Source organism: Nicotiana tomentosiformis, chromosome 2, assembly GCF_000390325.3.
Source record: "Nicotiana tomentosiformis chromosome 2, ASM39032v3, whole genome shotgun sequence".
Lineage (NCBI taxonomy): Eukaryota > Viridiplantae > Streptophyta > Magnoliopsida > Solanales > Solanaceae > Nicotiana > Nicotiana tomentosiformis.
This window is the reverse complement of record NC_090813.1, coordinates 153,309,149-153,332,303: the sequence shown is the minus strand read 5'-3', so window position 1 is coordinate 153,332,303 and position 23,155 is coordinate 153,309,149. Positions and strand designations below refer to the sequence as shown.

The 23,155-nt window shown below is 38.8% G+C and overlaps 1 protein-coding gene and 1 long non-coding RNA gene across 2 annotated transcripts in view; both read right to left on the bottom strand.

Annotated features, from left to right (window-relative positions):
- Positions 1 to 2,145: 2,145 nt before the first annotated feature.
- Positions 2,146 to 2,911, bottom strand: LOC138905883 (uncharacterized). Its single transcript, XM_070194396.1, has 2 exons — positions 2,730 to 2,911; positions 2,146 to 2,635 (listed from the first exon to the last, which is right to left on the bottom strand). Exons 1-2 carry the CDS (start codon positions 2,909 to 2,911, stop codon positions 2,146 to 2,148), a joined length of 672 nt encoding a protein of 223 aa, XP_070050497.1.
- A 3,434-nt stretch (positions 2,912 to 6,345) lies between these two features.
- The window catches only part of LOC117276851 (uncharacterized), a 43,405-nt gene continuing 26,595 nt past the window's right edge, over positions 6,346 to 23,155 (bottom strand). The window contains exons 2-3 of the long non-coding RNA XR_004507106.2: positions 17,728 to 17,988; positions 6,346 to 6,469 (exon numbers count right to left, since the gene is read on the bottom strand). This is a non-coding gene — a long non-coding RNA (uncharacterized lncRNA). The remainder of the gene's footprint in view (positions 6,470 to 17,727; positions 17,989 to 23,155) is intronic.

Below are 23,155 nucleotides of genomic sequence, written 5' to 3'. Positions count from 1 at the left end.
GGGTGGTAGTAATTAATAAAATTTTTTATATTATTTCACACTCGCTGTTTTTCATTTTAGCTTATTCGTTTTTATTTACTGAATTTAATAACGATTGGCTTAATAATTCTCTAACGTCGGCTTGCCTAGCAAGTGGAATATTAGGCGTCATCACGGTCCCGATGGTAGGAATTTCGGGTCGTGACACTATAGTAAAAAGATATAAACATAACAAAATATTGTTTACAACCTTAAGTCTTGGAATGAATTTTGTATGAATTGGAAAAAATATATAAAAAGCAATGAACAATCAGATTAATATGAATGGAGTAATTAAAAAGAAAATTAATCAATAAAGTTAAGCAAATCAGCCATCCTTCAGAAGTATCATATCATATTGAAATTGTAAGCATTATATAAGTACCTGGGTGATCCAATATTGTTCTTTCTTCATGAAGAATATCTTCTGATAGTAAATGTCGTGTTACTTGCCAAACACTTTCTGGTCGTGACATTAAATTTGATAAAATTAGCCTAACAAATAATTGCCTAAGATATGATGCCATTCCCCAATTACTTTCTTCCATTATAGCATCCATGTATTCCTTATCATAATCTAATAAACCCAAAGCATAATATGCATCTCTAAAAGTCTCATGATCACAACCGTTGATTTTTTTAAGTTCCTCATATCTCTTTGGACCTTTAATGAAATTCAACAACAATCTAAGGTAATATTGCTCGCCGGATCCAGGTGGAACAAAGAAGATTTTCCCAATAGAAAATGCAGATGTTCTTCTTTTTTTCAGGTTTTGTTTCCACACAAACTTTAGAGGAAATTCTGCATAAGTCAATTCTCTTGCTTTAAAAAATATCTTATTAGCTTCAAACCAGCTTAAAAATATAGATTCCTTAATGGTTGGTCTGTTGACAACTGCATCAATTGGATCATCATCCGAAAATATGACAGTTTGATTATTTGGTAGGTGAAAAGATAGCCTTTCTACCGATGGTTCTCTATGGTATATTAGGAATTTAAAAATTCTCCAAGCAGCTTCACAAGGTGATATGTATCGACAATCACAATACATATTTATTTCATCAACAACCCCCGAGTCTTCCTTATTTATACTTTGAGAAAAGGCTGCGGTGACACGATCATTTTCTTTATTAAAATACTTAAATAAGTACTTAATGGATCGTGATTGATTACACCACTCCACATTAATATGTGCATCATACTTCAATAATAAAAATTTATTATGTGGTACAACATACCAATTATACAACTCAATACCTACTCTCTTTGCAGTTCTACCATCATCCCTTCTTCTATAGATTGGATACCCATCTTCATCAATTGTGGTTGATGACACAAATTTTCTTGGAAAGTGCTTTGTGCATCTACCATTCTGCATGTAAGGAGAAGATTTTCTAGCACCACCACAAGGGCCATGCATCATAAAATTTGCAACAACATTATAAGAATGAGGATCTACTTTTTTATCTGGTAATTCTGCTGAAATTATTCCATCAATATCTGTGACATTTCGGTATTTATTCCGAAGAAAAAGCAAGATATGTGCATGAGGCAAGCCTCGCTTTTGAAATTCAACTGTATAAACCACTGAAGAATAAAGAATTAATTAGATAAGTATGTTCTTATATTATTTATTTTTAATATTAACATATAATAAAATTAATGTAATAATTTTTATAGAACATAAAAACTATACCTGCTTTTACTTCTCCAAAAACTTTATTGTCGCGTAGATCCTTAATCATGCGATCCGGCTTTATTTTGAAAATCCCTGTTAAAATGTCGGGATGATCTTCTCGAGATAATCCCCTACTCTCCACAAATCTAGTAATCTCTGGCCATTTTGGGTTGCAAGTAAATGTGATGAAAAGATCAGGGTACCCCGCCCATTTGCAAATTGCCATGGCATATTGATAAATTTGCAACATATAACGTGCACCCCCTGTAAATCTGGAAGAAAGTATACCTCTTTGTCCTTGAGAAGGAGGTTCTATGTCTCCATGTAAAACAGTATCTTGTAACCCCTTATAAAAGTGTGCTCTCAACTATTTTTGATGAAGCCTAATGAACCTTAATCGAGAAGATTCCATCATTATATAACCATCTACCAAGAATTAATAAAATAATCATCTAGCTGACATAATTGTTGGAACTACATCCTTCCTTTCTTGAATTTTGTATGATAAGTACTCACGCGTGCTAACGCATTTCCTTCCATCGATCAAATCATCAATATCATTTAAAGGAATATCTTCTCGATATCCGTCTTCACCATATGAAAATAGTAATGGATATTTCAAACCTAAGTATGCTGTATTTAATTCATTTATCCTTTGTAGTTGTCCAGATTGGCTTTCAACTATGATATCTCCAGACCTTATTTGTTCAAAATCTCCAACGATCAAAGCAGCTACCTCTGAAACTGTTGGTAAATTATATCTTCTTCCCTCAGAGCCTCTTTTCCCTATCAATCTAAGTCTAACATTTGAGGTTCGATCTACTTGAAATTGATCTTTTACCATTCTAAATGACTTTGCAAGAATGTTATTGTCATCAAGCATTTGCTTCAAGTCATTCATAATTTCAGCATGAAGTTCATTGTTCATTTCACCACGACTGTAAGAATAAAATATTGAATTCAACTAACAATGTATGTCTTATAAAAAATATAATTTTAAAATATTTTTAGTAAGCAATTGTCTATGCCAACCTGATAGCATGAATTTTATTTTTCACCTCATTTTCTGTATCATAGATATACGATTGTGCAAATTTTGGAGAAGATCCCTCTGGAGGCAATAAGCTTCCAATCTGATAATAATTTTGCCCAGACAATCTGAATGTTCTGGGTCCCTTTGTTTTGTTGACAGAGACATCAACCTTTCCTCCCATTGATGTAAATGAAAATATAGAATTATATGTTCGAATATTCTCTCTGAAATGTTTGTTTTTTGCACCTTCGTGAAATTAGATTTGGTTAAAACTGATTTTTTTTTTATTTTTATACTTCTTGTCAACTCTTTCCTCGAACCAGAAATATGCCCCACAATATTCACATTCATAATTGGCATCTCCTATATCCCTGGTTTTATCAGAGTAAAATTGTCACGACACAAAACCTAACCCGTCGTGATGGTGCCTATCGTGATACTAGGCAAGCCGACACTTTTCTAAAACACATCGATATTTCATTTAAAATATAAGTCAAAGCTTTACTTTACTAGAATCTTCATTAAAGAGTTCGAATCAAAATAAAAATAAAATGCGAAAAAGATAGCCCGACATCGGGGTGTCACTAAGTCATGAGCAACTACTACAAACTGTCTGATAACATCAAGACTAGCATAGTCCGAAAAAAAAAGACTAATGCAACTAAGGGGAAGATAAGGAAAGAGAAAAACAGGGCTGCGATCGCGAGGCAGCTACCTTGCTATGTCCGATGATCCGCTACTGAATATATCAACAACCGCTATTGTGGCCAGAAATGCCTGGATCTGCACACAAGGTGCAGGGAGTAACGTGAGTACACCAACTCAGTAAGTAACAATAGTAAATAAAGGCTGAGAAGTAGTGACGAGCTAGATGCAAGTATAGTTCATATCACAAAAATTCCGTAAAGTACATCATGTTTTAAAAACCAATGTTTAAGTCAAATCAGCTTGTTTAAATCCGGTTCAGGTAAAAACCAATAAAATTATCTTTCAACAGTTTTCAAACAAGGACTCAAAGCATCTATGAGCACACAGGATGAAATCATATACCGTACCTCGGGCAAAACATCACTCAGTCCTCCCAATCACTCCAACCTCACAATCACTCGTGCCTCCTAATTGCTCATGCCTCCCAACCACTTAGCACTCGGTACTCGGCACTCGGCACTTGCACTCAGTAGGTACCTGCGCTCACTGGGGGTATGTGCAGACTCCGGAGGGGCTCCTTCAGCCCAAGTGCTATATCAATGCCCATCATGGCAGAATCAATAAAACATGCTGCGGCGTGCAGCCCGATCTCATAAATGTCCTCACAATCAGGTCTTCGGCCTCACTCAGCCATAATCTCTCCAGTCTCTCAGGCTCTTAGAAACAATAAGTGATTGGCCCAAACAAAATTGGTATGATGCATCAAATAAAGTAACAGAGACTGAGCTATGATGTAAAAATGTATGAACATGACTGAGTACAGATTATCAATCAAAATCAGTGAGAGGACAGCAAGAAAAGACCTTCAAGGGTCCAAACAATACTGGCATAAGGCCTAGACATGGCATCTAGCATGATTTACTGTAAATCTTTCTAAAAAAAATATACATAAGAAGTTTAAAGCTATGACAGTATATTCAAATTTACAGTCGCTACGGGACGGACTAAGTCACAATCCCCAACAATGCACGCCCACACGCCCATCACCTAGCATGTGCGTCACCTCCAAGTAGTCACATGACACAAAAATTTGGGTTTTCATACCCTCAGGACTAGATTTACAACCATTACTTACCTCAATCCGAGCAAATCTCTACTCTGCAATGTCCTTGCCTCTCAAATCGGCCTCCGAGCGTCCCGAATCTAGCCACAAGAAGTACAATACTATTAATATATGCTAAAGGAAACAATTCCACAAGGAAACTACTAAATTAGACTCAAAATCCAAAATTGGCTCAAACCCGGCCCCCGGGCTCACATCTCAAAATCCGATAAAAGTTACAAAACCCGAAAGCTCATTCACTCACGAGTCTAACCATACCAAATTTACTCAAATCTGACAAGAAAATCCCCTTCAAAACCTCTAAATTCCATCTCAAGAACTCTTCCACTTTTTCCACAATATTTCACCCCAAATCACAATTTGGATGATAAAACTCAAGATATAATCATGGAATCTAACCAAAATCAAGTGAGAAACACTTACCCCAATCAACTCCCTGAAAATCCCTTCAAAAATCTCCTAAATCCGTGGTCTCAAGCTCAAAATATGAAAAATAGGTTCAAACCCTCGATTTTGAAATTTAACATTGCCTTCCTAGATTTCTTCTTCATGAACGCGAACTCCCCTCTCGCGTTCGCGTAGACCAACTCAGACTACCTCTCCGCTTTACTCTTCACGAACGCGACAACTGCCTCGCTAACACTATGCCTTACCAGATCAACCTTCGCGAACGCGACCCTCACCTCGCGAATGCATAGACCAAGGACCTAGGGTCCCCAACAACCTTACTCCTCTTCGCGAACACGACACCACTCACGCATTCGCGATGCACACACACCCCTACCCTTCACGTTCGCATCCTCACCTTCGCGAACGCGTAGAATAAAAATTTACCATCTCAGAAATACTCTTCGCGAATGCGAGGCCCTTCTCGCGAACGCGTAAGAGCAAACCAGAACCAAAATACAGCAGCAGATCAACTATCTCACCAAGGCAAAAAATGACCCGTTAACCACCCGAAACTCACCCGAGGCCCTTGGGATCTCAATCAAAAATGCCAACAAATCATATAACCCCATGCGAACTTAGTCGAACCTTCGAATCACTCAAAACAACAACAAAATATCAAATTACCCCGGATTCAAGCCTAAGAACTTCTAGACTTTTAAATTCCACCAACGATGCTGAAACCCGCTAAACCACGTCCGAATGACCTCAAATTTTACACACAAGTCAAAAAATACCACGAACCTATTTCAACATTCGGAAATCCATTACGACCCCGATATCAAAATTTTCACTACCGACCAAAATTGCCAAAATTCTAACTTTCGCCAATTCAAGCTTAATTCTACCACGGACCTCCAAATCTCATTCCGAATGCGCTCCCAAATCCAAAATTACCTAACGGATCTAACAGAACCATCAAAATTTAAATATGAGGTCGCTTACACATAAGTCAACGTCCGGTTGACTTTTCCAGCTTAAGCTTCTACTTTAGAGACTAAGTATCTCAATTTACTCCGAAACTACTCCGGACCCGAACCAACTAACCCGATATATCATAATATAGCTGAAAAGCACAAAACGAAGCAGAAATGAGGAAAACAGGGCTATAACTCTCGAAACGACCGGCCGGGTCGTTACAAAAATAAAGATGTAAGGTCAAAGTACTTATTATATAGAAAGTAAAATTATGTTGTGTACGTAAACTTAATAAACGTTATACTTACCTTCATTGGTCACCAGCTCTGTATTTCATCATCTATAAATAATAATTAGTAGATATTAAAATTTAAAATCCAATATATTAGGAATTGTTAATTTATTTTAACATTATCGGAGATTGATGAGTTTGTATGTGAATACCTTCAAACATATCGTCATCTTCATTTTCATCATGAATTTGTACGTTGGATTGCATATGACCCTGATGCATAAATTAAAATTAATAAACTTGTATGTATGACTATGAGTTGCGGTGTTCTTTAAATGACATACCTTGTATATCACCATCAATATTGACATCTTCAAATTCTAAAAAGAAATATTAATAGTTAGCTTTTTTTTCAATTTCATATTTATCAAAAAGGTATAAGTTTATTGCAATACTGACTTTGAAATAATAAGGGTTCGTTTAACATAATGAAATTTTTAAAAGTAGAATCAAAAGAAAAACTCATACATAACTATAATTCAAAAATTATAACAAACATGTTGTAGTTAATAAAATAAATAGAAGCAAATAAATGGCATAAAATTAAATTAAATTTTTAAAATTATTCTGTTGGCCATAATGTTTCGCATATAAGGTATAAGTATATAAATGGCCAAATATATCGGCAGCCCCTTGAAGTTGTCCTCACTTTTCACTTACATACTTTATCTTAAGTCTGTTGTATTTGAGCACTTCAACCGAAAAATTACTGTGTCATTTAAAATCCCTAAAGTAAAAGCACTAATCCAGCAAGCTCACCGGTGCCGGAACCTACGTGTTTCAGATCCGAAGAAACTGTTCAAAATAATTTATGGTATCTGAAAGGAGAAGGGTCAAAATTGTTTGGAAATCACGAACTACCTGCAAATTGAATTTGAGTTGAAAAAAGAGGAGAGAAACGAAGAAGAAAAAATGTGTGAAATTTTTCCGGCAAACTTATTCCGGCAATGAAAATAAAGCACATCATGGTGTGTGAAAGAAAAGGAGGAAAAATAAAAATAAAATAATAAATAAAAAGAAAAATATATCTCTCACGCTCTTAAAAATGGTGTAATACACGCACTATGCCATATCATCAAAATGTGTTTAAATGACACAATTCATATTCAGTTGAAGTGCTCAAATGGAATGGACTTAAAATAAAGTATATAAGTGAAAAGTGAGAACAACTTTAAGGGGCTGCCTGTAACGACCCACCCGGTCGTTTTGAGCGTATTAGCCCCGATACCCTATTTACTGTATTTTCCATATCTGTTTATGCTTATGTGACTTGCCGGAAAAGTCTTGTTTCGGAGTGTTTTGGGACACTTAGTCCCTAAAACGGAAGCTTAAGTCTTAGGATTTTGACCGTAGTTGGAATGGTGTGAAGACGACTCCGGAATGGAGTTTCGTCGGATCCGTTAGCCCCGTTGGGTGATTTTGGACTTAGGAGCGTGTCCGGACTGTAAATTTGAGGTCCATAGCTAATTTAGGCTTGAAATGGCGATAGTCGAATTTTTGGAAAGTTTGACCGGGGGGTTGACTTTTTGATATCAGGGTCGGATTCCGATTCCGAAAGTTGAAGTAGGTCAGTAATGTTGAATATGACTTGTGCGCAAAATTTGAGGTCAATCGGTGTGGTTTGGTATGATTCGGCATCGTTTGTAGAATTTAGAAATTTCGAAGTTCATTAAGTTTGGATTGGAGAGTGATTCGTGTTTTTGATGTTATTTGAGGTAGTTTGAGGATTCGACTAAGTTCGTATAGTGTTTTGGGACTTGATGGTATGTTTGGTTCAGGTCCCGAAGGGCCTCGGGTGACTTTCGGGTGGTTAACGGATCATTTTTGGACTTTGGTTGATGGCGGGTATCTGCTGGTGTATATTTTCTGGTTTCCTCTTACCTGTTCGCGAGAGGAGCCTCGTATTCGCGAAGAGTTAATATGAGCTAGGAAGATTTTGTTATTCGCGTTCGCGAAGAAGAGGACGCGAACGCGAAGGTGTGGTCTGCGTGTGCATCGCGAACGCATGAGTGGTGTCTCGTTCGTGAAGAGAAGTAAGGTAGTTGGGGATCCCAGGTCTTTGGTCTACGCGTTCTCGAGGTATGGGCCGCATTCACGATGAGTTGAGCTTGTAAAGCTTCGTGTTCGGGAAGTGTTGATCGCGTTCGCGAAGAATAAACTGGGAGGCAGTTTGAGTTGGCCTACACGAACGCGAGAGGACGGTCGCGTTCGCGATGAAGGAAATCTGGGCAGACAGTATTAATTTCAAAAATGAGGGTTTGAACCTATTTTTCATATTTTGAGCTAGAGAACACGAAGTTGGACGATTCTTGAAGGGATTTTTGTGGAGTTGATGGGTAAGTGATTCCTACTTGGTTTTGGTTAAATCCCATGATTTCATCTTTAATTTTATCATCTAATTTGTGATTTGGGGTGAGAAATTAGGGAAAAAGAAGAAGAACTCTTAAGTTAGAATTTTGAGGTTTTGAATGGGATTTTTTTATCGGATTTGAGTAATTTTGGTATGGTTAGGCTTGTGAGTGAATGAGCTTTCGGGTTTTGTGACTTTTGTCGAATTTTAAAATTTGGGCCCGGGGGCCGGGTTCGGGCCGATTTTGGATTTTGGCATATAATTTCATATTTTACTTGTGGAATTAATTCCTTTAGCCTATATTAATTATACCGTACTACTTGTGGCTATATTCGGGGCGTTTGGAGACTGATTCGAGGGGCAAAGGCATTTCGGAGTAGGATTTTCTCGGTTTGAGGTAAGTAACGCTTTCAAACTTGGTTCTAAGAGTTCGAAACAACGAACTATGTGTTATACAATTGGTATTGAGGTGACGCACATGCCAAGTGACGGGTGTGAGAGCGTGCACCGTGCGAATTGTGGCCTGCTTGATTCCATGGCACTGTATATTGACTCTATTTTGTTGATATCCGTATTTTCATCTTGTGATAAAGTAATTGAGCTGTCAATCATGCTAAATATCATGTTTAGGCTTTATGCCGGTACTGTTGGGACCCATAGTGGTCGTTTCTTGCTGTTCTCTCACTGATTTCATTGATATTATGTACTCAGTCATGTTCATGCATTTCATATCATATCATTGTTTCGGACTAGGTTTCTTGATATTGTGAGCCCGTGAGTGAGACTTGAGAGATTGATGACTGAGTGAGGCTGAGAGCCTGATTATGAGTGACAGTTATGGGATCGGGCTGTACGCCGCAGTGGTTATACTAATTTTATGATACTGCTTGGGCTGTAGGAGTCCCTCCGGACTCTGTAACACACCCCCAGTGAGCCCGGTTGATATTATTGAGGGATGGATCTTCCTTGGACATGGATCTTGTCCGAAGTACTTGATACCTGGAGATGGATCTTCTCCAGGGGACTGGATTGGCCTTTCTCGGTACTGGGTGACTTATAGGCAGTGATGTATATGTTATGGGATGGATCATCCATGGGCCGTATGGGCCATATACAGTACCGAGTATGAGAACATGAGGCTGAGGGCATGGTACATCACATACAACATGTGCATTAGCATGTAGAGATAGCATAGTTATATTCTTTACACTATTCGGATCTGCTTCACTTTACTGTTTTGAGTTGCCTATTTAATTTGAAAGCACGCCTACGTTTCTGTTAAGCTATTTCTATTTTATCTGTATCAGTTGAGTTTTTCACTACCTTTCAATCCAAAGTTTGAACTTGTTACCTACTGAGTTGGATGTACTTACGTTACTCCCTGCAACTTGTGTGCAGATCGGGGCATTTTTGGTCACGGTGGCGGTTGCTGATTGCGGCTTCAGAGTTCGGAGACTACTAATGTAGTTGTACGGCGTTCGCAGGCCTTGACTCTCCTTCTTTATCACTAGTTAAATTTTCAGTTTATTTCTCTAGACACTGTAGTGGACTGTATTCTGATTTAGACGCTCATGTACTCTATCACACCTCGATTTTAGGATGGATTGTGTCATATTTTTGATATTTCTGTTTTCAAAAAGACTTTCCTAAATTATTAAATTGCTTCCGTCTTTATGTTCAAAGATTTTTCTATGTTGATATGTTGAGTTGTGGCTTGCCTAGTTTCACGATAGACGTCATTACGACGGTTAGATTTTGGGTCGTGACAAGTTGGTATTAGAGCCTAGGTTAGATAGGTCTCACGAATCATGAGCAGGTTTAGTAGAGTCTTGCGGATCGGTACGGAGATGTCTGTACTTATCTTCGAGAGGTTACCGAACCATTAGGAAACTTCACATTCTTGAATTCTAGTCGTGCGAATCTTTTGATTCTAGTAACTAAATTTCTGTTGTTCTAATTCTCTCACAGATGGTGAGGACGCGTACTACGGGGCAGGATGGACAGCCACCAGTAACACCAATCAGGGCCGCGAGAGGCCGAGGTCGCGGTAGAGGCCGCGGTAGGGGCAGAGGTTCAGCTCGCACCGCAGCTAGGGCAGCACGTGTAGATCCACCTATTTCCATAGTTTAAGAGTAGGCTCCAATTGTGGATGAGCCTGTGGGACCAACTCAGGCACCACCTGTGCCCATTGTGATTTCAGGCCTTTAGGAGGTCTCTGTTCCGGCCGCAACAGCCACTTCTCAGGCCGGGGAAGGCACTCAGACTCCCGCCGCCCGCACACCAGAGCAGGTGGTACAGGGACTCCAGACACCGGGGGCACCACCAGCCCAGCTGGTTGCAGCTGCTCAGGACTATGTTGTTCCTGTCATGCCTGATGATGAGCAGCATCGATTGGAGAGTTTGGGAGACTCCATCCCCCATCTTTCAGTGGAACCGAGGGAGAGGATGCATAGAGTTTCTTGGACAGATGTCAGAGGATCCTCCGTACAACATGTATTCTGGAGACCAGCGGGGTCTCTTTCACTACTTTTCAGTTTATTAGAGCAGCCTTTACCTGGTGGGAGGCTTATGAGAGGCATAGGCCGGTTGGTGCAACGCCACTTACCTGGCTGCTGTTCTCCGTTCTCTTTCTGGAGAAGTTCGTGCCTCAGTCCCGCAGAGAGGAGCTGCGCAGGCAGTTCGAGCAGCTTTGTCAGGGTGATATGTCCGTGACGCAGTATGAGATGAGAATTTCAGAGTTGGCCCATCATGTTATCTGGTTGGTTCCCACAGACAAGGAAAGGATCAGGAGGTTCATAGATGGCCTCACTTTTCAGCTGTGATTGCTTATGACTAGAGAGAGAGTGTCTGGTGCTACATTTGATGAGGTTGTCGATATTGCTCGTCATATTGAGATGGTTCGCAGCCAGGAGCGGGTTGAGAGGGAGGCCAAGAGGCCTCGTGGACAGGGTGGATTCAGCGGTATTCCTTTTGGGGGTCAGTTCTACCACGGTAGGGGTTGTCCTTTCAGTCATGCTCAGACGACTCACCCGGTTCACCGTGGTGCATCATCTGGCCATGGTACACACAGCTATCTACAGGGCCAGTCTTCATTCAGTGTACTACCAGCTCAGAGTTTGTCTCATGCACCATCAACTCAGGGTTTATCTGTGTCAGGACCTTCTAGCAGTTATTCCGGTGCTCGGGGTTCCCTTCAGTCCCCGCCGCTATTTGCAGAGAGAGGTTTCTTTGAGTGCGGAGATTTGGGTCATATCAAGAGGCATTGTCCCCGCCTTTCGGGAGGTTCATCTCAGCAGAGGAGTCAACATTCGACTTCGGCACCAGTTACTTCACCACCCGCCCAGCCAGATCGGGGTGGAGCTCAGTTAGCTAGGGGTCGCCCTAGAGGAGGAGGCCGATCATGCATGTTTCTACACACTCCCTGCCAGACGAGATGCCATTACTTCGGATGCTGTGATTACAGGTATTGTCTTAGTTTGCCATAGAGATGCCTCTGTATTATTTGACCCCGGTTCCACTTATTCATATGTGTCCTCACATTTCGCTCATTATCTGGATATGCCACGTGAGCCTCTTGTTTCACCTATTTATGTGTCTACACCGGTGGGCGATACTGTCATTGTGGTCCATGTATATCGGTCATGTGTGATGACTATTGGGAGTTTGGAGACTAGAGTAGACCTCTTATGGCTTAGTATGTTCAATTTAGATGTTATCTTGGGTATGGTGAGTTACCAGATGTTTTGTTATATGGCTTTTATCCAAGTGGGGAAGTCTGCTATTTATGATTTGATTGCACGATTTTGTACGGTATTAGTTTTTGGGCTGAGGCATACTTGTTGATTAATTATGACTTGCAGAGATTAATATCGGGGATGACTTGAGTAAGAAATTTCTTGAATGCAGGTTATATTGCACTTTATGAAAAATCATGAAATGATTAAATTGTTATTTTGAAGGATGTACTGCGCACGGAGTGTGAATTTGATCGGTGGTATTGAGGCAGGGTTACCCCTCGAGCGTTGTTGTGCTAATGAGACACGTGTCTTTCAGCTCGTTTGGGCGGTGCAATTTAGAATCTGAAATTACATTTAATGGTGCCGGGATTTGCGGTAATTCTGTATGATTATGGATTCGACATTTCGGTATAAGAAAGGAAAGGGGGACAATTTTAAATTTACATAAGATATTTTCGGAGTGAGCATTACAGTTGCGGTATTTATGGAGGTACTTAAGAAGAGTACAATGGCTTACGGGCCTTATGGTGGTGTGGTGTTATGTTTGGGTGTCTTGTAGTGAGCTTTGGGTAAGGATCGTGGAGTTCTAACAAGGAAAAGTTTCAAATTGAGGATAATTCAGAAGAAACTCGAAGTAAATAGGACAACTGGGTAGTAGGCTAGACCAGTATAGTGATGGCATGATAGATGTGGTGTGTTGTGCAGGATTAAGATTTATATGTACAAGGTGACAGTTTATTCTTGAAGGCAAGTTCATGAATTCTAGACAGAATGGCCAGTGTTGTATATTTAGATGAATGTTATATTTGCTCGGTAATCCCTGAGAGGGGTGCGCGGTTGAAAGGGGGCATTATGTTTTAATTACGGATGTTCATTGGTGTTGCGGTACTCTCTTGGTTGATCGACTACTGCTATTCAATTTTGCTATGTGGCACGAAAGAATTTTAGGAGTATTCCTCGTGGGATGATCGTGTATGAGAGATGTCTTGACATTCTGGCGGTGGAGTTGGGATCAGATATGGGATTCATGTGTTATATGGATTTGGAGACTAGAGTTCTCAAGAGCAGGCTGTTTCCATGGTTGTGGACTGTGAAGTCATTGCCAAAGCTAGCTAGACGATAGTATGTGTTAAGATTCAGTCATTGTGGGCTTTCGGAGGGTTATTTATCCTTGTGTGGGTGCCCGGAGTTGATTTGGGGGTCCATTGGTAGGCCCAATTAGGATGTGTATTCTACACCGAGTCCGATTGGTTGGCTCCATACTGCTATTGTTGAGGGATGTGCTATTCGGTTATTGTTGAGCTTATTCGTGTTTTGCTATGTTCGGTGAGTTATTCTTCTATGCTACGAGGGGTTGTGATTCGTTGGTTGTATGCACCCATAGTGCAGTTCTATTGGGGCCTTATAGCGGAAATTGCGCGAGATAAGTATTTGGGTGATGCATGAGTGGTTGCGCATTGGTTATGTTCTTTCGGGTTTGTGTGGCATTGTGTCATTTGCTTCTCCATAGTTATGGTAATGCACTTCGAGTACTTGATGCCAGATTGCGCGTGGTTGTTGATTTTGAGCAAGGTGGCTGAGGTATTTCTTATGGATCAGTGTTTGGATGGGGTCGCGCATTGCGGCAGAGTTATGTTGAGATATGATCCTTGTGCTAGATTCATGTGTTATGGTTCTACGGTGTGTGATGGGTTCTTAGCATTGCGTTGGGGTGGTACCCGTCGAGCTTACGGAATGATTCTCTTGTTTGAGTCATTTTCGTGATTGAGTACATGTGGAATGTTGTTTATCGATGCACGAATTGCACGGGTTATGGCTTTAGATAGTATTGGTGTGGCATGTCAGTAGAGTAGCTGGTATTTGATAAGATGAAGTCGTCGGATCTAGGATGGGTGCTATCAGATTTGATTGTGGCATATTTGGAAGGATAATATCGAAAGTCAACTTAGAATTTTGCTATGGTTCTTGTCGAAAGAGAGGGAGCTCTACGACTGGTAGATCTGATGAATGGTTACAAGTCTCTGCGTGTTTCTTTCATCATCGGTGGTGTACGAAGGTTTGAGAATGGAGTCTTGTTTGATATGAGGTTTATTACCGGCATGGGGTTGTTTCGAGCAGCTACAGTGATTAGAAATCATTGCTTCCAACATTTGAGCTATGTGGTATTTGAGTTTTGGATATTTGAGTTATATGGTTATGGATTTTGGTATAGCTTGTTCAGACTTATACAGTGTGTAGGTTGCGGGATTCTGACCTTATAAGAAATTCCGGATGTTGGAAATTGGATTCCGAGGCTTGTGGGTTAGGTAGAATTAAGAAATTTTAGTTATGTGGTGTTATCAGACCTATATGGGAAAGGGTGACATGGGATCACCCCGGGTACGTTCGTGGTAAGATGGAATAGTGATTTGGTGGCTTGGAAACAACTCTTGGCACGTTCGAGGACGAACGTATGTTTAGGTGGGGAGGATGTAATGACCTGGCCGGTCGTTTTGAGCGTATTAGCCCCGATCCCCTTTTTACTGCATTCCTTGTATCTGTTTCTACTTATGTGACTTGCCGGGAAGGTCTTGTTTTGGTTTCATGAGTGTTTTGGGACAATTAGTCCCTAAAACGGAAGCTTAAGTCTTAGGATTTTGACCGTAGTCGGAATGGTGTGAAGACCACTTCGGAATGGAGTTCCGTCAGTTCCATTAGCTCCATTGGGTGATTTTGGACTTAGGAGCGTGTCCGGACTGTGAATTTGAGATCTGTAGCTAATTTAGGCTTGAAATGGCGAAAGTTAAATTTTTGAAAAGTTTGATCGGGGGGTTGACTTTTTGATGTTGGGGTCAGATTCCGATAACGAAAGTTGGAATAGGTCTGTAATGTTGAATATGACTTGTGTGCAAAATTTGAGGTCAATCGGACGTGGTTTGGTATGATTCGGCATCGTTTGTAGAATTTGGAAATTTTAAAGTTCATTAAGTTTGGATTGGAGAGTGATTCATTTTTTGATGTTATTTGAGGTGGTTTGAGGATTCGACTAAGTTCGTATAGTATTTTGGGACTTGATGATATGTTTGGTTGAGGTCTCTGGGCCTCGGGTGAGTTTCGGGTAGTTAACGGATCATTTTTGGACTTTGGTTGATGGCTAATATCTGCTGGTGTATAATTTCTGGTTTCCTCTTATGCGTTCGCGAGAGGAGCCTCGCGTTCGCAAAGGGTTAATGTGAGCTAGGAAGATTTTGTTATTCGCGTTCGCGAAGAAGAGGACGCGAACGTGAACGCGAAGGTGTGGTCTGCATGTGCATCACGAACGCGAGACTGGTGTCGCGTTCGCGAAGAAAAGAGAGGTAGCTGGGGACCTCAGGTCTTTGGTATATGCATTCGCGAGGTATGGGCCGCGCTCGCAATGAGTTGAGCTTGTACAGCTTCGCGTTCGCAAAGCGTTGATCGCGTTCATGAAGAGTAAATTGGGAGGCAGTTTGAGTTGGCATACGCGATGAACTCATTTTTCATATTTTGAGCTAGAGAACACGGAGTTGGGCGATTCTTGAATGGATTTTTGTGGAGTTGATTGGGGTAAGTGATTCCTACTTGGTTTTGGATAAATCCCATGATTTCATCTTTAATTTTATCATCTAATTTGTGATTTGGGGTGAGAAATTGGGGGAAAAGAGGAAGAACTCTTGAGTTAGAATTTTGAGGGTTTGAATGGGATTTTATTATCGGATTTGAGTAATTTTGGTATGGTTAGACTCGTGAGTGAATGGGCTTTTGGGTTTTGTGACTTTTGTCGAATTTTGAGACGTTGGCCCGGGGGCCGGGTTCCGGTCGATTTCAGATTTTGGCTTATAATTTCATATTTTTCTTGTGGAATTGATTCCTTTAGCCTATATTAATTATACTGTACTGCTTGTGGCTAGATTCGGGGCATTTGGAGACTGATTCGAGGGGCAAAAGTATTTCGGAGTAGGATTTGCTCGGTTTGAGGTAAGTAACGCTTTCAAACTTGGTTCTGAGGGTTCGAAACCCCGAACTATGTGCTATACGATTGGTATTGAGGTGACGCACATGCCAAGTGATGGCCGTGCGAGCATGCACCGTTAGAATTGTGGCCTGGTTGATTCCATGGCACTGTATAGTGACCCTATTTTTTGATATCCGTATTTTTATCTTGTGATAAAGTAATTGAGCTGTCAATCATGCTAGATATCATGTTTAAGCTTTATGCCGGTACTGTTGGGACCCCTAGTGGTCGTTTCTTGCTGTCATCATACTGATTTCATTGATATTATGTACTAAGTCATATTCATGCATTTCATATCATATCATTGTTTCGGGCTAATTTTCATGATATTGTGAGTCCGTGAGTGAGACTGCAGAGATTGATGACTGAGTGAGGCTGAGAGCCTGATTATGAGTGACAGTTGTGGCATCGGGCTCCACGCTGCAGCGGTGATACTGATTTTATGACAGCGCTTGGGCTGTAGGAGCCCCTCCGGACCCCAGTGAGCGCGATTAATATTATTGAGGGATGGATCTTCCCTAGACATGGATCTTGTCTGAAATACTTTATACCTGGAGATGGATCTTCTCCACGGGGGTGGATTGACCTTCCTCGGTACTAGTTGACTTATAGTCAGTGATGTTTATGTTCTGGGATGGATATTCCCCGGGCCGCATGGACCATATACAGTACCGAGTGGTTGAGCATTCGAGAGTGTGAGCACATGAGGCTGACAGCATAGTGCATCATATACAGCATGTGCATTGGCATGTAGAGATAGCAGAGTTATATTCTTTATACTGTTCAAATCTGCTTTACTTTACTATTTTGAGTTGCCTATTTAATTTGAAAGCATGCCTACGTTTCTGTTCAGCTATTTCTATTTTATCTGTACCGGTTGAGTTCGTCACTGCCTTTCAGTCCAAAGTTTGGACTTATTACTTACTGAGTTGGATGTACTCACGTTACTCCCTGCACCTCGTGTGCAGATCCAAGCATTTTTTATCACGGCGGCGGTTTTTGATTACGGCTTCAGAGTTCGGAGACTACCAAGGTAGCTGCACGGCGTTCGCAGACCTTGACTCTCCTTCTTTATCACTAGTTGAATTTTCAGTTTATTTCTCTAGACACTGTAGTGGACTGTATTCTAATTTAGACGCTCATGTACTCTGTGACACCCTGATTTTGGGATGGATTGTATCGTATTTTGGATATTTCTGTTTTCAAAAAGGCTTTCCTAAATTATTAAATTGCTTCCGTCTTTATGTTCAAAGATTTTTCTGTGTTGAGATGTTGAGTTGTGGCTTGCCTAGTTCCACGATAGACACCATCACGACGGTTAGATTTTGGGTCATGACACTGCCGATGTATTTGGCCTATATATAAATTAATAACTTCATTATTTATGTCGACATTTATTATAGCGGCACAAAATATTGACTTCCTCAAATTTCAAAACTAAGTTATAATAAAGTAAACATAAATATTTACCTTGAAATGATGGTATCTCATTTAAATCTGGTAGAAGATGTTCTTTCTGCAAATTTGAACTCGACAAACCATACCGCAAATGTTGCTCTTGCATTGAATTTGGATATTGTGCTTGAGAATGAGACGATGAAACTTGTTCACAACTCTTTATGGGAGTACTACGAAATCAAGGGAAATTTAGACGATTTGTTATGTCCGTTAATGATTCTTTTGTTTTCCCTTTTTGAGAAGCATTCCCTATGATAGTAGTAGCAACAAATTCTGTAAACCATAAAATAAAAACAAAAAACTAATTGTTAGAAGTGGAAAAAGATAGGAAAACTATCAAACCAATATTTATATCCTAAAATTCTATATTAAAAAAGTTAATAGGTAGCATTTTTTATATTTCATGTTGGTCAAGAAAAAGTATGTTTATTGCAATATTGACCTTGAAAAAATAACTCTATAGCTGCGTTTAGCATTTTACAGGGTTTTGGTGTTTTAACAGTATCACTATTACTTTCAACCTGATTCCATTAAGTTAAACTAAAGGTAGTATTTTAGCAAACTTATGGAATTAAAGATGCTCAAGAGTCTGTATAGAGGTCAAATACAAACCAACTCCCATCGATAAGGGATAACTTTGGCTAAAAACTCGCATTACAAACATTAACTAAATCTTATTTCGCCTCTTATTAATCATACTTCCAATGAACCCCCTATCAAACAATAATTTATATTACATGACTAACAACACTTCATTTCAAAATATTCTAAAGGTTAAGCCTAATCAAGCAAAGAAATATTCAAAAACAATAAACATCCCAAAGCGAAGATAAATCGCTTAATGAAATTTTCAAAAGTAGAACGACAAAAGAAAATTCATACAAAATAATAGTTTTTTAATTATAACATACATGTTGTACTTAAGAAAATAAACAGAACCAAAAAAATGGCAGAAAATTAGGCTTTTATTTTTGGGATAAAAATTTATTGCAATATTGACCTTGAAAAATAAACTCTATAGCTGCGTTTTGCTTTTTACATCTGGATTTTGGTGTTTTAACAATATCACTATTAGTTTCAACCTGATTCCATTAAGTTAATCTAAAGATAGTATTTTAGCAAACTTATGGAATTAAAGATGCTCAAGAGTCTATATAAAGGTCAAATACAAACTGACTACCATCGATAAGGGATAACTTTGGCAAAAAACTCGCATTACAAACATTACCTAAAGTTCACTTCGCCTCTTATTAATCATACTTCCAATGAAACTGTAAACCCCCTATCAAACAACAGTTTATATTACATGACTAACAATACTTCATTTCAAAATATTCTAAAGGTTAAGCCTAATCAAGCAAAAAAATATTCAAAAAAATAAACATCCCAAAAGAGAATATAAATCGCTTAATGAAATTTTCAAAAGTAGAACGACAAAAAGAAAATTCATACAAAATAATAATTCTATAATTATAACAAACATGTTGTACTTAAGAAAATAAACAGAGCCAAAAAAATGGCAGCAAATTAGGCTTTTATTTTTTTAAATTATTCTACTGACCTGTCCATTATGCATATGAGGTAAAAGTATATAAATTACTAACCTTTTTTTATTTTTGTGGAGATTCAGTACAGCGGCACAAAAGTTTGACTTCCTCAAATTTTCAAAATAAGCTATAATAAAGTTAACACAAATATTTATCTTGCAATAATGGTAGCTCATTTAATTCCGTCTGCAAATTTGAAGTCGACAAATCATATCGCAAATCTTGCTCTTGTGTTGAATTTGGATATTGTTGTTGAGACTGCGATGATAAAACTTGTTCACAAATCTTTATGGGTGTACTACATAATTGAGGAAAATTTTGACGATTTGTTATGTCCGTTAATGATTGTTTCGTTTTTCCTTTTTCAAAAGCATTCCCTCTAATAAAAGTAGAATGAACAAAGCATGTATACCATAAAATAGAAAAAGAAGCAACTGTTATAAGGGGAAAAACCTAGGGAAACTATCACACCAATATAGTGAAATAATCTAAAGAATGTTTAAAGACAATAACCATCATTAAAGGTTAGTATATAAGAATTGATAGGCTGATTGGAATTGTGATTTTTCTCTACTTGCAACTGAGTAAAGCAGGTATAAAAGCGACTAATAAAGACGACAGATCATCAAAAGTACTTAAAAAATGCATAAGATGTATGGGATGGTTACATAGCAAAAATGATAAAACATATGACATAATATATTTTAAATTTATGCAATGATATATCAAAAAATGCATATTTTTAAGAAAGATAATATGTTACACCCCATATTTTCGTACGTGAAAGTGCGCCATAAATAAATCGACGTAAGCTCGGGAATGAGATTTTTTTTGGAATTATAAGTATTATGCTATTTCAACCAAGTGATAAGTAAATTCGTGAAGGTGAGAGGGTAAGCAAATCCAAGAAAATGAGTTTTCGTCAAAGTTTGATATTTTGAGAAAAAATACGGTCCGAGCTATAATACCCGGTATTTATGGACTAGTACCATACAAGATACCATATGACCATAATAGTAAGGTGTATAAAGTGTATTAAAAGTGAGTAATATTTTATGTAAATTGAGGTAATTCTTAAAATATGTGGATAATTGGGTAATTAATAACTTTTTATGGGAGATTAATTAAAAATCTTTGGATAATATTAGACCCTCCCCCACGTGGCAGCAAGCCACCCCAAGAATTGTGACTTTTAGTCATTATATTATGTGGCAAGTCTTAAAGGACATGAGTCATATCCATTTAATAAAGAAGAGACATATATTCATTCTTAAAGAACCTGAGTCATATCCCTTTAATAAAGAGAGTCACATATTCACTATGATGAATCGTAAGTCAGAAACTCATTCTTATATGCATGTGATAAGAATAGAGACATAATTGTTTGTGTGTTACAAACGTAAGTCACATAAGCAAGATAAGATCTTCAACAATTCAGAGCAACGTGAGATTTTATAATTATAAGGGAGAATGGTGCAATCTTTCTCAAGAACATCATACGGATTTTTTTCCAACTTCGATCCACCGTTACGTGTTTCGTCGCAAAAGACGGTGTTAATGGGATTGTCAAGAGAATCGGTTCAGGTATGTTAAGAATATCCCTTCTTTCCTTTTGGCATGATCTATACGACACGAATGAAACGAACAAATGTACAACTTCCATAAATGACTCTATTTATAGAAATACTAGGGGTGTCTACATTCTTGATTTCCCATGTGAATTATTATTATATCTTTTGTTCACGGGTCTCAGAAAAATATGTATTTGATAAAATTTATCCGACAGGCATATTATTTTTATAACATTCCGAGAAATCTTATTAACGTATTTCATATGCATTTCATGCATTTATACATACACATTGACCCATGAGCAGATGACGTTATATACGTGTATATATATGTATATGGGATATAAAAAAGGTTACGGCGTTATATACGTATCACCACCTGATCAGCTGGTATATGTTGATGATTTGCCCACAGTGGCCGAGATGATATAATGGGATGCCCTCAGAGACTTGATGATGTTATGAACGCATATACCTATGTATGGTATGACATTTATACGCATATGCATGGCATTGTAAATATCAATGATTCACAGAGTTATTCAGATTTACATGTTGAGTCTTTTACTCCATATTTCTATCATGTCTATTATTTACTGATTTTCATTCCTTACATACTCGGTACATTATTTGTATTGGCGTCCCTTTTGCTTGGGGATGCTGCGTTTCATATCCGCAGGTCCCTATAGACAGGTTATGAGCCCTCCAAGTAAGCTATCAGCTCAGCGAAAGGTGTTGGTGCGCTCTATTTATTTCGGAGTTGCTTTTTTGGACAGTATGATTTATACGTATATTGTTTGGTATGGCGGGGCTATGTCCCGACCTTTATGATAAATATGTATTCTTAGAGGCTTGTAGACAGATGCCATGTACGTAAAAGATTGTATGGCCTTGTCGGCCTATGTTCAATGTACGAGTAGTTATTTTGATCTTATAGGCCCGTATGTCTTATGTATAGGTTGGTATTTCATGTTGTATTCTACTTATCTCACGACAGCCTCTCTGACTCAATTATTTATGATAGTATGATACGAAAAGATACGTTATGTTAGTACTTGGTTGAGTAAGGTACCGGGTGCCTGTCGTGGCCCATCGGTTTGATTCGTGACAAAAGTGGTATCAGAACAGTTATATCCTAGGGAGTCTACAAGCCGTGTCTAGTAGAGTCTTGTTTATGGGTGTGTCATGCACCACACTTATAAGCAGGAGGCTATAGGGCATTTAGGACTGTCACTCTTTCTTCTTACTCTAGATCGTGTGGTAGAGCTCAGTTATATGAACTCAATTTCTTAAACTCTAACTTATTCATAATAAGACGATGCCTATATCGAGAAAGACGGTTGGTAAGGTATTGAATATGGCTATGGAACAGTTGAGTCAGAGGAACTCAATTTTGTATCATACTTATGATGAGAAAATGTAAGGTCTCCGGCAGATCATATGTATACTAAGATTTGTAAGCTTCTTGATAAGGATCCCTAAGGCAAGAATATCTATCCACTCTTACGGTAAAAAGGGATAAGAGAATCAGAAGGTATCACAAGTTTCAGCATGCAAAAGAAGCAAAGTGAAGAAAGATACGAGGTACCCAGTTAATGAAGGTTAACAGTATTTACAATTCAAGCAGAGAAATATAAGCATTCTAAGTTACTTTCAACAGTAACGGAGATATATACAATGGATCACACCCATTCCAGTTATGCCCTATGGGGGATGAGAGGTGTAGTTTAAGAGAAGAACGAGATATCAGGATCTGGCTGGGGTTAGAATAACCCAAAATGATAGATGGATTGTTTGCGTTAGTTGACATTTCCGAAGGATATTATAAATGTGCTAATAGATCTCCTTGTGAGACACCCAGATGGTGTACTCTAAAATAGTACTGCTATATATGAGTACTACAAAGATAGGCACTGGAATCCTAGAAGGGATAAATATTATCTTAGTGTGACTCCCGTCCCTGGTGAAGAAAGAATGTTAGGCAACCCAAAGAGCCAGTAGATGGAGCAAGGGGAGCTAAAAGCAAAAGAATGTCTTGTTCGAGTTTTCACAATAAAGTGATAGACATAAATATTAGCGAGGAATAAGAAAAGAGTTAATGAAGCATTATGAGTAAGATGTGATACATTTATGACAACGGTAGATCAAAAAGATGATATTATTATAGAATCTATAGTCAAGTGAAGGAAAGGACGAGAGGTGACAAGCCTTGAGACAACTAAAGAGTATAGGCCATAGAGTCATATCCTCATTTTGAGAAATAAGTTCGTTACTCCAACGCGACTACCAAAAGGAAAAGTTAGACCCCAGAGTAATAAGAAA